The sequence below is a fragment of the Ceratotherium simum genome, chromosome 2 (genome assembly GCF_057802395.1).
Source record: "Ceratotherium simum simum isolate JZ-2026a chromosome 2, ASM5780239v1, whole genome shotgun sequence".
Taxonomy (NCBI): domain Eukaryota; kingdom Metazoa; phylum Chordata; class Mammalia; order Perissodactyla; family Rhinocerotidae; genus Ceratotherium; species Ceratotherium simum.
The window spans coordinates 8,352,257-8,367,118 of NC_141901.1; the positions used below are offsets into that span (position 1 = coordinate 8,352,257).

The 14,862-nt window shown below is 40.3% G+C and overlaps 1 protein-coding gene across 1 annotated transcript in view; it reads left to right on the forward strand.

The window, feature by feature from the left end:
* The window catches only part of DNM3 (dynamin 3), a 532,803-nt gene that overhangs the window by 183,547 nt on the left and 334,394 nt on the right, over positions 1 to 14,862 (forward strand). Inside the window, exons 7-10 of the mRNA XM_004425038.3 lie at positions 3,727 to 3,869; positions 7,318 to 7,453; positions 9,739 to 9,806; positions 13,332 to 13,470. Coding sequence (XP_004425095.1) covers positions 3,727 to 3,869; positions 7,318 to 7,453; positions 9,739 to 9,806; positions 13,332 to 13,470 — 486 coding nt within the window. The remainder of the gene's footprint in view (positions 1 to 3,726; positions 3,870 to 7,317; positions 7,454 to 9,738; positions 9,807 to 13,331; positions 13,471 to 14,862) is intronic.

Here is a 14,862-nt window from a genome sequence, read left to right on the forward strand (position 1 = left end):
ACTTTAAATATATCGTGCCACTCTCTTCTAGCCTGTAAGGTTTCTGCTGAGAAGTCAGCCGATAGCCTTATGGGGTTTCCTTTGTATGTAACTTGTCTTTCTCTTGCGGCTTTTAGGATTCTCTCTTTATCTTTAATTCTGGTCATTTTGATTATGATGTGTCTTGGTGTGGGCCTCTTTGGGTTTATCTTGTTTGGGGCTCTCTGTGCTTCCTGTACCGGGATGTCTGTTTCCTTCCTTATGTTAGGGAAGTTTTCATCTATTATTTCTTGAAATAGATTCTCTGCCCCTTTGTCTTGCTCTTCTCCTTCCGGGACACCTATAACACGGATGTTAGTGCGCTTGATGTTGTCCCAGAGGTCCCTCAGACTGTCCTCACTCTTTTTAATTCTTTTCTCTTTTACCTGTTCACCTTGGGTAATTTCTTCTAGTCTTTTGTCCAGCTCGCAAATCTGTTCTTCTGTATCCTCTATTCTTTTGAGTTCCTCTAGTGAATTTTTCATTTCCAGTATTTTATTCTTCATTTCTGATTGGTTCTTTTTTATATCTTCCATTTCTTTGTTGACATTCTCACTGAGTTCATATATTCTTCTCCCCAGATCAGTGAGCGTCCTTAACACTCTTTGTTTGAACTCTCCGTCGGGTAGGTTGCTCATTTCTGTTTCACTTAGTTCCTTTTCTGGGGTTTTGTCCTGTTCCCTTACTTGGGATGTATTCCTTTGCCTCCTCATTTTGCCTCTTTCCCTGTGCTTGTGTCTGCGTATTAGGTAGGTCAGCTACGTCTCCTGCTCTTGGATAGGTGACCTTATATAAGTGATGCCTTAGGAGGCCTGCAGTGTGCTTCCCTCAGTTCTCAGTGTTCCAGGGGTGACCCCTGTGTGGGCTACGTGTGTCCTTCTGTTGTGGCCTGTTTGCTCTCCCTGTAGGTGCCTAGGGAGGCCGAGTTATGCTCCTGGCCAGCTGTTGTAATGCTCAGCTGCTTGTAGTTGTTGTGGGCCCTTCAGTCTCTTTATCAGGTGTGGGGAGCCCCAACACAGTTGGCTGCAAGTTCTAATAGCACATTTGTGTTGCAATATTTCTTTTAAGTGAGTAGGCCCCCAGCGTGGCAGGTTGTTAGACTCAGGGGCTTACAATTGCTATAAGCCTCCAGCCTTTAGGTCTCTTGTCAGCTCTCTGAGGATTTAAAACTCTTTTTAGACTACTGTTTTCATGCTTGTATTGGCCTATGAAAAACACAAATAAACTGAAAAAATCTTACAGAAAAATTACTACAATGATTAGAAAGATAAAATTGGAAATAAATTAGGTTATGAATACTGGAATAGTGGAAAGGATATGACTGACCATTTGGTTATTACAAGTGACCCCTAAATTATGACATAATTGACTTCTGGTTGACTGAAAATTGAATGAATTTTATACTGAAGATCTTTCGTTTCCTGGATACTCACTCTGTCTTTATTGCTTCAAGGATCTTCATACTCTGCATCTAGGATAATTTTGTTGCTGATTCAGTGTGCACCAACACCTCTGATCCTGAGGGACAGTTTCTATGGCAAAAACTGGAAAAGGACATCACATTTTTGAGGAATTGAAAGGAATGTCATTATGGCTGCAGGACGAAGAAGGAGGGAGTGAGTTATAAGAGATGATTTTGGAGATTTAAGCAGTGGCTGGATCATGTAATGTTTGCAGGCCAAGTTAAGGATTTTGGCTTTTATCCTAAGAGCAGTGGGGAGTCAGCCATTTAAGGGATCTGAGAAAGGGAATAACACAATCATATCTGTGGGTTTAAAAAGATTATGGTGATTACAGATAGGAAGATCAAGAGCAGACATGAGAAGACCAGTTAGGAGTCCAAGTGAGAAATGATGGTTGCTTGGTCTTGGTTAGTGCCAGAGGAGATGAAAAAAGCAGATTTGAGAAATATTTAGGAAAATTGAGAACTTGGTGGTAGTTTAGCTCTGGTGGGTGATGGAGAGGTGAAGTCAAGGATAACTTCCAAGTTCCCAGATTCTTATGAAGTCACCAAGATGGAGAACTCTGAAGGGAAGATTAGGTGCTTGATTTCAGAGATGCTGAGGTTGAGGTGTCATTGACACACCCAAGAGGAGAAGTCAAGCAAGTAGTCTAATACATATGCCCACAGCAAAGGTAAGAAGTCTGGTCTGTAGATAACGTGTTGGTAGCCACAGGTGTTTGGATATTTATTGAAGCCATGGGTGGATAAGATTGTCTTAGGAGACAAAAGAGAGTGAACAAAGAAGAGGCCTAGGACCTATTAATAATATTTACAGGTCTGGTGGAGGAGGATGACTTGGCAAAGGAGATGGAGAAGGTACGTCCAGAAAGGTTAGGAGAAAAATTAGAGGACCTGGGGTCACAAAAACCAAGGAAAGAAGTGCTTTAGAAAGCCAAGAGTGGTTCACAGTATTGCTTTGCTATTAAGACATCTGAGGAGCAAAACGTGGAAACCAAGTGTTATTATTATTTACCACTCACATGGCAGTCGGGGCTGCTGGTTTCTCATGGTTACTGTTACTCTTAGATTTGAGGGTTTATCTCTTGTGACATTGCTACTGGGAGTGCCGTCCTCTCCATTCTTTTGTTTCCTGCTTCAGAGCCATAATAGCAATACATGCCAGAGAAATAACATAATAAGTAATAACTGTGGGCAAAGATATAATATAGTTAGAAACTATTGACAATTAAATAACTATAGATTTATTGAATAGATATATTCGGATAACCTCAGATAAATATAAAAATTATTTAAAATGGTTTCTTCAGTCAGTCTGGGTATATTTTTTCTGTTTACTTTTAATTTATTATTCTTTTTCCTGCATTTCTAGGAAGTTTACGTTTTCTCTGTCTCTTGATTCTGAGTTTATTACTTAAACTGTTCAACATTATCATTTTTCTTTTTAATTCAAACTTTTCCTTAATTGCATTGTAATAGAACGAAAGGCAGAGAGCTAAGCAATCTGGGTTTATATCCACCTTTGTTCTTAATTATCATGTACTCTTAGACAATCTCTTAGAGAATTTTTCCCTGTACTGAGCTTGAGGTGTCAGCAGATGATCTCCGTGGAAATGCCAAGCAGATGGTTGGGTAGAGATATCAACAGAAGAGAGAGCTTTCCCTTGCTAGTCATGGAGCTTTTTCTATGCAGCCTGTTGAGGGCATAAGCCAGTGACCAACCACAGTTGAACTGGGGCCTAGAGGTGGAGGCAAGAGGAAGCGCCTGCCTGAGCTGAAGAATGGAGAGGAAATTAATAGCTGACAGGTACCTCTGAGCTTCACCAGCGTGGTAAGCCATTTGGTCCTGAGGACATCAGTCACCTGTAACCCTCCACTTCCTTCATTTCTCCCATATTCTCACTTAAGGTTCCTCTCTATAAGGTAGGTGATCTGATAAGTCAATTCATGCTAAGGTGTGGCGTGCCTCTTGAGTAACATTAGCTACATTTTAACAGAGTATTCCCAGCCAGGAAGAGATAGCCCAAGAAAGTGACTCTAATTGAAGGAATTTTGAGCATCACTGTAGGGCAGTGGAGGGGAGAGTTGGAGCTTCTTCTTACTATCTACCTGCACAGTCAGTCTCAAATGTATATATGATTTCTAAAGTTTTGAATGATTAGGAAAACAGCGAAGGCTGATTTTTGCCTCATGAGTTAATCTTCAATCTATTATATGCGTGTATGGTTTTGTTTTGTTTTATTTAGCAACTTACCAACCACATTCGAGATACCCTGCCAAACTTCAGGAACAAACTACAGGGACAGTTGCTCTCCATCGAACATGAAGTTGAAGCCTACAAAAACTTCAAGCCGGAAGACCCCACCAGGAAGACCAAAGCGTTGCTGCAGTGAGTCACCTTGCCCTTCCTTGTTCGGCGTTTTAAACTCATTTCTTCAGCTTGCTTTTGCTGTAGTCTATTTGTCATGTTATTTTCTAGGTTTAACAGAAGAAGCAAGTAAAGTATATGAGGCTATGTATATGTTATCCAATGAGCCTTGAATCTTTATGTTTTCTTGAAGAGTAATTGTTGATCTTATTCTCTTATTATAAATTTAACCAATTGCCCATTCCCATACCCAATTTTGTTGTGTTTTTATAATTGGATTCAGTAAATGAGTGAAACCAGTAGCGATGACTCGGCAGGGTTTTTTGCCCTTAGTCTTCAGAAGCGGGCAAAGCTCCTGTTGAAAATGTCGTCTGTATTGTACAACTGTTTCTATTGATTTCACTTACACTTATATTTTTATTTCCATCATTTCATGTGATCTATCTGTGTGCATTTTTCAGTTGAATGAGAACCAAAGATTTAATTTAAATTTCCACATTTAAATTTCTTTTTCCCTTTTGGTAATGATTTTAATTTAGCCCTTCAAAAACATAAATATGAAAACTGCCAAGAATCTTTTTACTCCTTCATGATCTTCCTGTCTTATCCTTGGGTTACTAGATTTATACCTGAGGGGTCTTGGGTTAGGATAGCAGACTTGTTAGAGAATTACCAGCCCCTTTGTCTTATACACTTATTCCCTCTTTTGTCCATTCCAGCCTCATCTGTCCTTTTACCCTTGTGCTACAGCTTGCCTCAGGTCCCTCTCAACCAGAAGACCCCCTCTGCCCAGCCTTCATTCCAGGGCATCTGAGGTCCATCTCCACAGATGATGCTTGCCACCTCTTATGGCCCCTTTATCCTGCAATCTTGCAGTCAAAATACCCTTACTTGGCATTTAAAATGCACAATATAATTTCTTAGTGGGCATTTCTAAATGCTCAAATTATTTAAGTAACATCTTAAATACATCATCTTATATTCCTCCATTTAAATAAATTATAAGATCGTGCAGAAGAAAGAATTTTTTTCTTGGATTCAACTTTTTCCTCGTTTATCTTTTCCTTTTATTCTTAGCTTTGGTTAAGCTCCTATAAAAATTCTTCAAGTTACAGAGAAAGGAAAGCTATTTCTGTTTAGGCCCTAGGTCATCATCTTAAGATTCAACTGAAACTATTCTCCTTGCAAAGACTGGGTCTTACCTCTGTGACTCTATTGGACTCAGATTACAGAATTTTCCACAGCTAGAGTCTTTCCTTGTAGGGGGCTGATTCAGCTCCTTTCTCTCTCCCTCCCTCCCTCCTTCCCTCCTTCCTTCCCTTCCTCCCTCCTTCCTCCCTTCCCTCATGCCCTCCCTCCTTCCTTCCCTCCCTCCCTCCTTCCCTCCCTCCCTCCCTCCCTCCCTCCCTCCTTCCTTCCTTCCTTCCTTCCTTCCTTCCTTCCTTCCTTCCTTCCTTCCTTCCTTCCTTCCTTCTCCTCTTCTGTTACTGTCTGCCTTCCTTCTCATCTTCTTCTTATCTCTTTGTGTCTGTTGTCTGGCTGTGAGCTATGTACTGGGGATTCAACAATGAATCAGACTTTTGCCCTCCAGAAGAGGCCACAATAGAGCAGGAGAAACAGACGTGTAAGATCTTAACTGTGTTAAGATCTGATAAATGCTGTTTCTGGTAAGTACAAAATGTTAAGGGAGCCCAGATGAGAAAACAGTTACATCTAGGAAGGGTGTGAGTTCACAGAGAAAAAGGTACTTGAATGAGACCCTGAAGTGTGAGAGAGGTTGTCAGGTGGAAGAAGGAGGGCAAGAGAACAGTGTGCACTCAGGTGCAGCTTGTTCTAGTGGGCCAGGTGTGGGCAAAGGCGGGGCTGGAGGTAAATTTCCCAGTGTTTCAGTGCATTATGTTGCATATATACCTTTCCAGGTATTTAAAAATTTTAGATTAATATTAGCATGTGCGTAAACATAGCTATATCCAATTATATTCTAGATTTTCTGGCCTAAATAATTTGCAGTTACTTTTAATCATCCATGATTTTGATGGAAGAGAATAAAAGATGCACGTTTTAGATGGTTTGAATTTTCCTATTAGATTTCGAATTTGAAAGTAGTTCCATGGGCAGGCCCCGTGGCTTAGCGGTTAAGTGCGCGCGCTCTGCTACTGGTGGCCCGGGTTCGGATCCCGGGTGCGCACCGATGCGCCGCTTGTCTGGCCATGCTGAGGCCGCGTCCCACATACAGCAACTAGAAGAATGTGCAACTATGACATACAACTATCTACTGGGGCTTTGGGGAAAGAAAAAGGAGGAGGATTGGCAATAGATGTTAGCTCAGAGCCCGTATTCCTCAGCAAAAAGAGGAGGATTAGCATGGATGTTAGCTCAGGGCTGATCTTCCTTACAAAAAAAAAAAAAAAGTAGTTCCAGTATGTCAAAATTAGAGTTTCTTAAGGTAATTCATTCCTTCATTGAATTTCTTGAGCACCTCTCACATGTTGAACAGAGGGAGATAAATAAAATGCATGGTCCTTGCCCTTAGGAGAGAGACTGACAGATGAACAATGGTGATGTACTTTGCTAAGTGCTATGCTGAAAATACACTGAGGAAGCAGAGGAGGGGCCCTTCATGTGGGTGGTAATGAGGAGTGGTGGTAGATATGGATCATGGAACATTTCCTGGAAAAACTAATGCTTGTGCTAAGTCTTGAAGGACAGAGAAAAATTAGCCAGGCAGAGAAGGCAAGGGGCAGAGAGAATGGTATTCTGAGCAGACAGGAAAACAAGTGTAAAAGCACAGAGACATGGTACATGTGGGGAACTGCAAGTAGCTTCTTTATGGTTGGCTTGGAGAGTGAGTGTGGATGAGTAGTAGGAGACCGGGCATCCAGGGCCAGCCCATGGAGACCCCTGGGTGAGGGGTTAAGGAGTTTAATTTTCTTATCAAATTGTGAGGAGTCATTGAAAAACAAGGCTAGAGCTAGTTGTAGAGGGGCATGGAGGGCACAAATGTGCATTGTTCCGGCAGAGTGAGGTCTGTGGTGCTGGGGTGGGGAAGGGAGTAGCTCACGAAGTATGAGAGGCTCAGCTGGAGCAGTTGGAACACAAGGTGAGTGAGAGGTCATAGGAGCCATGGTTCATTTAACTATATTGTATAAAGTTTTATTGCTTAACTTTAATTCTTAATTTAAGCATTCTTTAAATACCATTTTATGGTTGCAACTAAATGGACAGAATGCATTTAATAACAGGAATATTTAAAATATATATTTTAATTAAATGTCTAAAATAAATCCTAATAACATGTATTTCATATAATTACATTTTGAGTGCTGAATGGAATGCCATGTTAACTCTGCCAGTAGGGGCCACTAAGAACACCAGGAAAAGGATTCTGAGAGATAACCATAGTAAATTAAAATGAGAATGCAAAGCTTGGTAACTTTAACTTGAATGTATTTCTCTTTCACAATTATAGGATGGTTCAGCAATTTGCTGTGGACTTTGAGAAGAGAATTGAAGGGTCAGGGGATCAGGTAGATACCCTGGAGCTCTCAGGGGGTGCTAAAATCAATCGTATCTTCCATGAACGCTTTCCTTTTGAGATAGTAAAGGTTTGTACCAAATGTTATTTTTTTCCCTTTCATTTCACTTCATTTCCATTGTCTGTTCTACATAACTGTTCATAAAATGGTATGGGACTAAGATAGTTCTTTGAACAAAAGCCTCTATACTCAGGTAATGAAATTTAGAAGAGAAATATCTTCTTACTGATGGTTCTGATTTTATTTAATGGGATCTAATGACATTTCAAATTATTTCAACAAATACTAATTGAGTTTTTATGATATTTATTTGTTATATAATTAATTTAACCATATTTCTTGAGCACCTACTCTGTGCCAAAGTTCTAGGAGCCAGTGATCCAGACAAAGGCACTGTCTGGTGGCGAAAGGCAGAAAATTAACAAATAGACAAAGTAAAAAAGTCTCAAGTGTTATTATGTAACATAATGTGTGAGAGACAGAGAGAGAAAGAAGGAGAGGGAGATGGAGAGGGGTTGGGTGAACCACTTTTGAAGGGATGTTCAGGTGAGGTCTCTCTGAGCAGGGGACATTAAAGCATGACCCGAACGGCCTGAAGAGATCAGCTGTAAGGATCTGGGGAAGAGGGTCGTTCAAGCAGAAGCAGCTGAGGACAAGGTCCTAAAGCAGGCCCCTGCACAGCAGGTGAGGAACAGCTGAGGCCAGTGCAGAGCTGAGCTGGTAGAGGGGTATGAAATGAATTCAGAGGAAGTGCCCGGTTTGGGCTGGGCTTTCTGCTTTGCAGGGAGGTGTTTACATTTAACAATGGGAAGTAAGGGGAGGGTTTTAAGGAAAGGCGTGGCTTGATTTGGTTGATGCTATTTAAAAGAACCCTGTGTGGGCCAGATTGTAAGGGGGCAAGGATTGATTCAGGGAGATGAGTAAGGTGAGTTAAACAGTAAGGCCAGAACAGAAGTGGATCTACTTTCTGTGGGAAGCTTATACAATTTTGGGGACCCCCTTGAAGAAGAATACAAAATTATAAACACACAATTGGGTACAGGGTCTTGGAGAAGACTTGAAACTTCTTTAGCTTCATAGTAAAAATGCCTCAGAAGAGAGGATGGATAGAAGTAGATGGATTTGTGATTATGGAGGTAGGGTCAATAGGGCTTGGACTGATATGGGGGATGCGAGAAGATTCAAGATGACTCCCAAGGTTTTGGCTTGCACAGCTGAGCAAATATTAGTGCCCATCTGATGAGGGAAACTGAGGAAATCTGTGTGTGTGTGTAGGTATGAATCAAGAGTTCTGTTTTTGGAATGTTTGAAATGCCCAGTAGGCAGCTAGGTAGTTTTAGGGACTATGCTACTTGCCTCACATCCAGAGTCGGATGCTTATGTCTCGGTGTGGGAGGCAGATGGATAAATAGATAGTTTCATTAAAATGTGCTAAGTAAAATGATAAACTTCAGCACAGAGTGCTATGGAAACGCAGCCCACGGACATGAATCCCAGCCTGAGTGTGTAAGGGAGCCTGGCTTTTGAGCTGAGTTTAGAAAGGTGAGCAGCTAGTTAAGCAGGAGGAGGTGGGTTTGGGGTGGAGATGGGGTTGTTCCAGACAGAAAGGGCGGATGGTAAGGGCTGAGCTGTGGAGCCACAGGGTGTGGGCCAGGAACTAAGACGATGCATTGATCTGTGGCATACAGTGTGAGGGGAAAATGGAGTGAGGCTGCAGAGGCCAAGTTTCAGAAGCCAGGGGCTGGACCAAGTGTTCTCTTGATATCCCTTCCAGGTCTAAGCTCTATGACACTTTGATCCTACTTCCAAATAAATTTAAGGTACCTAGAACTTATGGGAAGTTTTTATACAGCAATCTATCCTATGTTGGGCTGGTAAAATAGTATTAATTTCCTCTTATAAAGAGGTCTTGAACTCAGGTGGTTAAAATGGCCAGGGAGAGAAGACAGCCATTGTTAATCTCAGCACAGCTGGACCACTGTTGCACATCAGGTGACACTCTAATTTATGCTTTCGTCTGTGAGTACATTTACTACGTTCAGCAAAAGAATGAAGAATTAAATATTTCAAATGAATGGCCAGATTTATGTCCAGAAGGCATCCTTTATGCATTGCACTCCTTATCTATAATAGAGTTAAAATCCGCTGCACTAAAACTTCAGAAATCCCTAATGTTCTATGTTGCCTTGAACTTTATATAAACAGATGTTTTGACCATCTGGGTTTAGGTTAGGAAAGACATGAATATCCATTTATTAATAACTAAGTCAAGTTATTCTCATTCTTTAATATTCAACAATATTATTATTCAAGGGAATTAAGTGTCATAACTGTGGCTTATTTTGCATCTGCAGATGGAGTTCAATGAGAAAGAATTGCGAAGAGAAATAAGCTATGCAATCAAAAACATACATGGTATCAGGCAAGTGATTCACATTTTCTTTGTCTTCAGTTCAAACTATGAAAAGAAAATTAATGTTTATAAATGGCTAGTGAAGTAGCCTTTTCATCATCTGAACAGCATAGAATACAGAGGTGGGAGTAAGAAATAGGAAATCCTAGTTTGGGTTCAGTGGTAATTCCCTGTATTGTCACACTTGGTCTTTTTCAATTAAAAAAACAAAAACACTTTCCGCACTCACAGCATTGTGCTCTGCACAATCGGGGATTTACCGATCAGTAAGAACTTGTTCTCCAGAGCCTTACATTTTAGGGAGGGTGGCCTGACATGCTCATAAGTAATCATTACTTACACGTAGATAGGAGAGATTCATTTTGACTGGAGTTGTGGAGCAAGACTGGGAAAGATTAATGAAGGTGGTTACTTTTGAGTCAAACCTTGCCTGTTTAAAGAACAAAAATGATTTCACAGGCAAAGGTGTGCTGTGTGCACACACATGCTTGTGTGTGTGTGTGTGTGTGTGTGTGTGTGTGTGAGTGAGTGTATATGGGGTAGGAGGGAATGCAATGAGACATGAGAGGATGGAGATTGTTGAGGCTGGAGGATAAAAGAAAGGGCTGCAAGTGGCAGTAGTGGGAGCAAAGGCACAGCGGTGGTGAAGTGCAGCTCATATTCGTGGAGCAGGGAGTCATGCGTGTCGACTGGAGTTAGGAGTCTAGGCAGGGGAGCAGAGGGGCACGAGGCTGGGAGTGCAACTTGTGCCTGAATTTATCCTTGTCTAAAATGGGATTGTTCTCCATTCCTTTCTTTAAAGAACTATGATAAGAAAAAAATGAATTTAAAACACACACTTCTTGAGTTCATTTACAGAAGGCTAAACAAAATTTAACAGAGAATACGTTAAAATGAGGTGTCCTGAATTCAAGGTAATAAAACTTAGGTTGCCTACTTCGTAGATTATCTCACATGAGGGAGATGTCCCCTGTCTATTGGCAACTGTGTCTCAGCCTCTGCCACAAAGCCAAGTCGAGACTATTTTGGGAACAGAGCCTGAGAGGGCAAAGCTTGATGCTGAGTGTGCATGTGATGGGTGATTTTCCAAAGGAGTTATGACATGTGAATTATCTACTGTTAAAATTTAGACAACCTGCTCTACAGGTCTCAAGTAGTATGGGTAAATATGCATTCACAAAGTGAAAAGGAGAAAACATCTATAACCAAATCCAATATTTTTCTCTTACTGTCAACAGGATTTCTAAGTTCTTTATTAATTCTGTTCCTTCTCTCTCAAATCCAGAATACATTTGGTATAGAAAATATGTCTTGCTCTTTAGCTGGGCAAAATTAGTATGTGAACATGTCTATCTGATAAACACAGTGAAACCAAATCACATTTTTGGGGTCATAAAGTATTTTTACTTAACGAAATACAGTACTTTTACTTGGCTTTTAAAATTCCTTACCAGATACATTTTTGTTGAATGTAATTGCAAAAGCTCAGTAATTCAGTATAGTAGATTTCTGATTTATCTGCGTACTAATAGAAGAGATTGGTTGTTATTCTGGAGTTAATTTGCCTGTTAAGATAATAATAAGTACACAATGTCCTGAGTATAATACATACTAATGGTGTGATTTTTTTAAGCCCTTAAATACGCTTAGTTTGAAAAGTTTTTGTTCCCAATTCTGTTAGATATTTGAATAATAGAAACCATCTTTGCCCACTAAGGACCTGATGGTCCTTCTTTGTTCTGCTAACACTGAGTGCCAATGATGAGCAAGGCAGGAAGACAGTCCTTGTGGGGCAAACAAAGATAAAAGCAGTAATGACTCTTCCTACCAGTGTAGTAATGGGACTAAAATACGCGCTCAGACCGCCGCAATGCAAAATAGGATGTTGGGGTTCAGAGAAGGAAGACCTTGTCAGCAGCAGGACTGGAGAAGACGAGCTGTGGAAGTGGTTGCTTTTGATCTGGGCTTTGAAGCACGGGTGGGATTGGACAGGCTGAAATTGTGGGGAGGGTGAAATGAACATCGTAGACGCAAGCAAAGACATAAAATATTAGGATGAATATGTTTGTGGAAAGGCAAATGGTCTGGTTTGGCTGAAACGTCAGGTGCAAGAAAGGGAGGAGGAAATAACTACGGAGGAAGATTAGAGTCAAACGGGAAAATTTTTAATATTAGACTAAACAGTGTGGATTTTATTCTATATCCACTGTGGAGAAATTACAATTACAATATAGTATGATCATTACAGTTAGAATAGAGGTGAGTGTAGGGTGCTAAGTAAATGATGAGAAGGGACATAGAAGAATGCTGAGGGGAATTGTTAAAGAAATCTCCCAAAAGAGGTACCATCAAACTGAGTGTTGAAGGAAGAGAAGTTAATCAAATCAGAAGTGAGAAGAGGAAGGGTGGAGGGTGTAGGAACGAGGAGGATCAAGTCCAGCACCTGGAGCCTGCAGAGCTGTGGGCATGGCTGATGCTCAGGGTTCAGGGTCCTTCTTATTGTAGCTTTTCTCTAGTACCTTTTGTATAAATGTGAGTAATCATTTTTCACTTTTTATGAAACACACCTACACACCAGCTTTCCTGAGCTTCTGCACAGCATGAGAAAAGCATTATTATGACACCAATTTGAAATAATTCCAGCCAAATGAAAAGATACTTGCTATTTGGTGGGCCGGCCCCGTGGCTTAGTGGTTAAGCGCGCGTGCTCCGCTGCTGGCGGCCTGGGTTCGGATCCCGGGCGCGCACGGACCCACGGCTTCTCCGGCTATGCTGAGGCCGCGTGCCACATACAACAACTAGAAGGATGTGCAACTATGACATACAACTATCTACTGGGGCTTTGGGGGAAAAAATAAATAAATAAAATTATAAAAAAAAAAAAGATACTTGCTATTTGGGTTATTGTTTGTTATTTTTGTAAATTCACAATTTAGGCATCCTGGGTCCCAGGCTAGTTCCACTTAGCTGCCTTCGTTTCCCTCCAGCACCCCAGGACCTCAGACTGGGAATCACTGGGCTCACTATAATGCAGCTCTCCTGGATAGAATAGATTGTGTGGTCCAGGAATGCTACTTTTTCAGTGTTCAAAAAGTGAGGATCATTTCTTACACCACAAAGGACAAGAAGACTGCTTTTGGAACACTTTAGAAATAGAAATGTAAATTTAGGACACCATTTCTATTGTAGCATTCCTTTTTATTGCTGTGAAATAGTGAGATGAGACAAATTACAGTTAAATATTACATTATAGGCTACGTTATAAAAGCTACGTTATAGGCCATGAAAACATTTTAGGAACTGTTTTTAGGTAATGTTAGTCATCTATAGAATGGAATTTATTATGGAATAGTAGTAGTATTAAATATATTATTACAAATGATTCTGTGGATAGAATAAATTATTATGTAACTTTTAAACTTGAATATTACATGCTTATTTTAAGTGGCTTGTCAATTAAAACATTTTTAAAAAGAGTATTGGATATTACTCAATTTAAAAGATCTAACGTGCTGCTTTCTTTCTTACGTTCAGGACAGGGTTGTTCACTCCAGACATGGCATTTGAAGCAATAGTCAAAAAACAAATTGTGAAACTGAAAGGGCCTTCCTTGAAGAGTGTAGATCTGGTGATACAAGAATTAATCAACACTGTCAAAAAGTGTACCAAAAAAGTAAGTTTGACTTATTTAACTTTCCAAAAAGTAACTATTTGGTTTACCCATCTTTCCTACCCTGCTATGGGCCTCTCTTTTCTGTGAATGAGTTTGTGGGAATAGCTTTCATAACAGATAGGCGTATTGTCTTCTATCACCCCATTCCAAATAGGGTTGCTTAAACCAGAAAGGATGTATTTTAGTCTGCTAATTTTTTCCTTGTTGTCTTAAACAGGTAAATATCACTTTAGAACAATTAGGTGAATGCCCTAAACTAATTTTTCCTATGGTGCCTGGATGGGGGTAATTGTTAGGGGAAGGGAATCATTGATATTGTGTATTTCAATAAGGAAATTCTTCTAAATTCTTTATAAATTCATTTTTAATGAATCTCACTTGAACCTAGACATTCTGGGAAAGGACAGTGTGGTGTAGTAGTTAAGAGCACACCCATGAGGTCCAGTTTCCAAGATTCAGATCTTGGCTCTGCTACTTAACTTTCTATGTGACCTTGGGCATCATACTCAATCTCTATAGTCTTGTTAAATTCTTTGTGAAATGGAGATGATAATAATAATAGTAACAATACCACCATCTCAGTGAGAATTAAACAAGATGATGCCTGAAACCCACAGGGCACGTAACATGTTGATTAACCATGGTAAGTGCTCAGTAAATGATGACTAATCTATAAATGGCCACTTTAGTAGCACCCAATATTCTTTCCCTTGTAATATTTATTGAATCTATGATTTAGAGTAGGAGAGGAGAGACTTCCCAATCTGGGGGACTCCTCACTGAGGAATGTGGAGGAATTGTGCTAGGGACATGAAAGGGGTACCCTGTATGGGAAAATTGGAAAGTGGGGAATTAGTGATGATGTTGCGGGTAGGGTAGGCCTAGCCGCATGACAGTTAACACTGCTGCAGTCATCCCTCAGTATCCCAGGGGATTGGTTCCAGGACCCTGCAGATACCAAAATCCACGGTTGCTCAGGTCGCTTATATAAAATGGCGTCGTATTTGCATATAACCTATGCACGTCCTCCCATATACTTTAAATCATCTCTAGATTACTTTTAATGCCTAATACAATGTAAATGCTATGTAAATAGTTGTTATACTGTATTGTTTAGGGAATAATAACAAAAAAAGTCTGTATGTACGTGTTCAGTATGGACGCAACTATCGTAAGCCTTTCAATTCATGATTGGTTGAATTCGTGGATGCAGAACCTGAGGATACAGAGGGCCAACTGTGCTTTGATCATTTCTTAAAAGTATAGATATTTCTGGTTTTGTTAGTTTTGTTATCATTCCCTTTCTGTATGGTTGCTATGAGTAACTTCCCTGAAAAAACAGTGGGAAGAAGGAGAAAAAGAGAATGTGAATGAAGATGAATATGGGTCCCC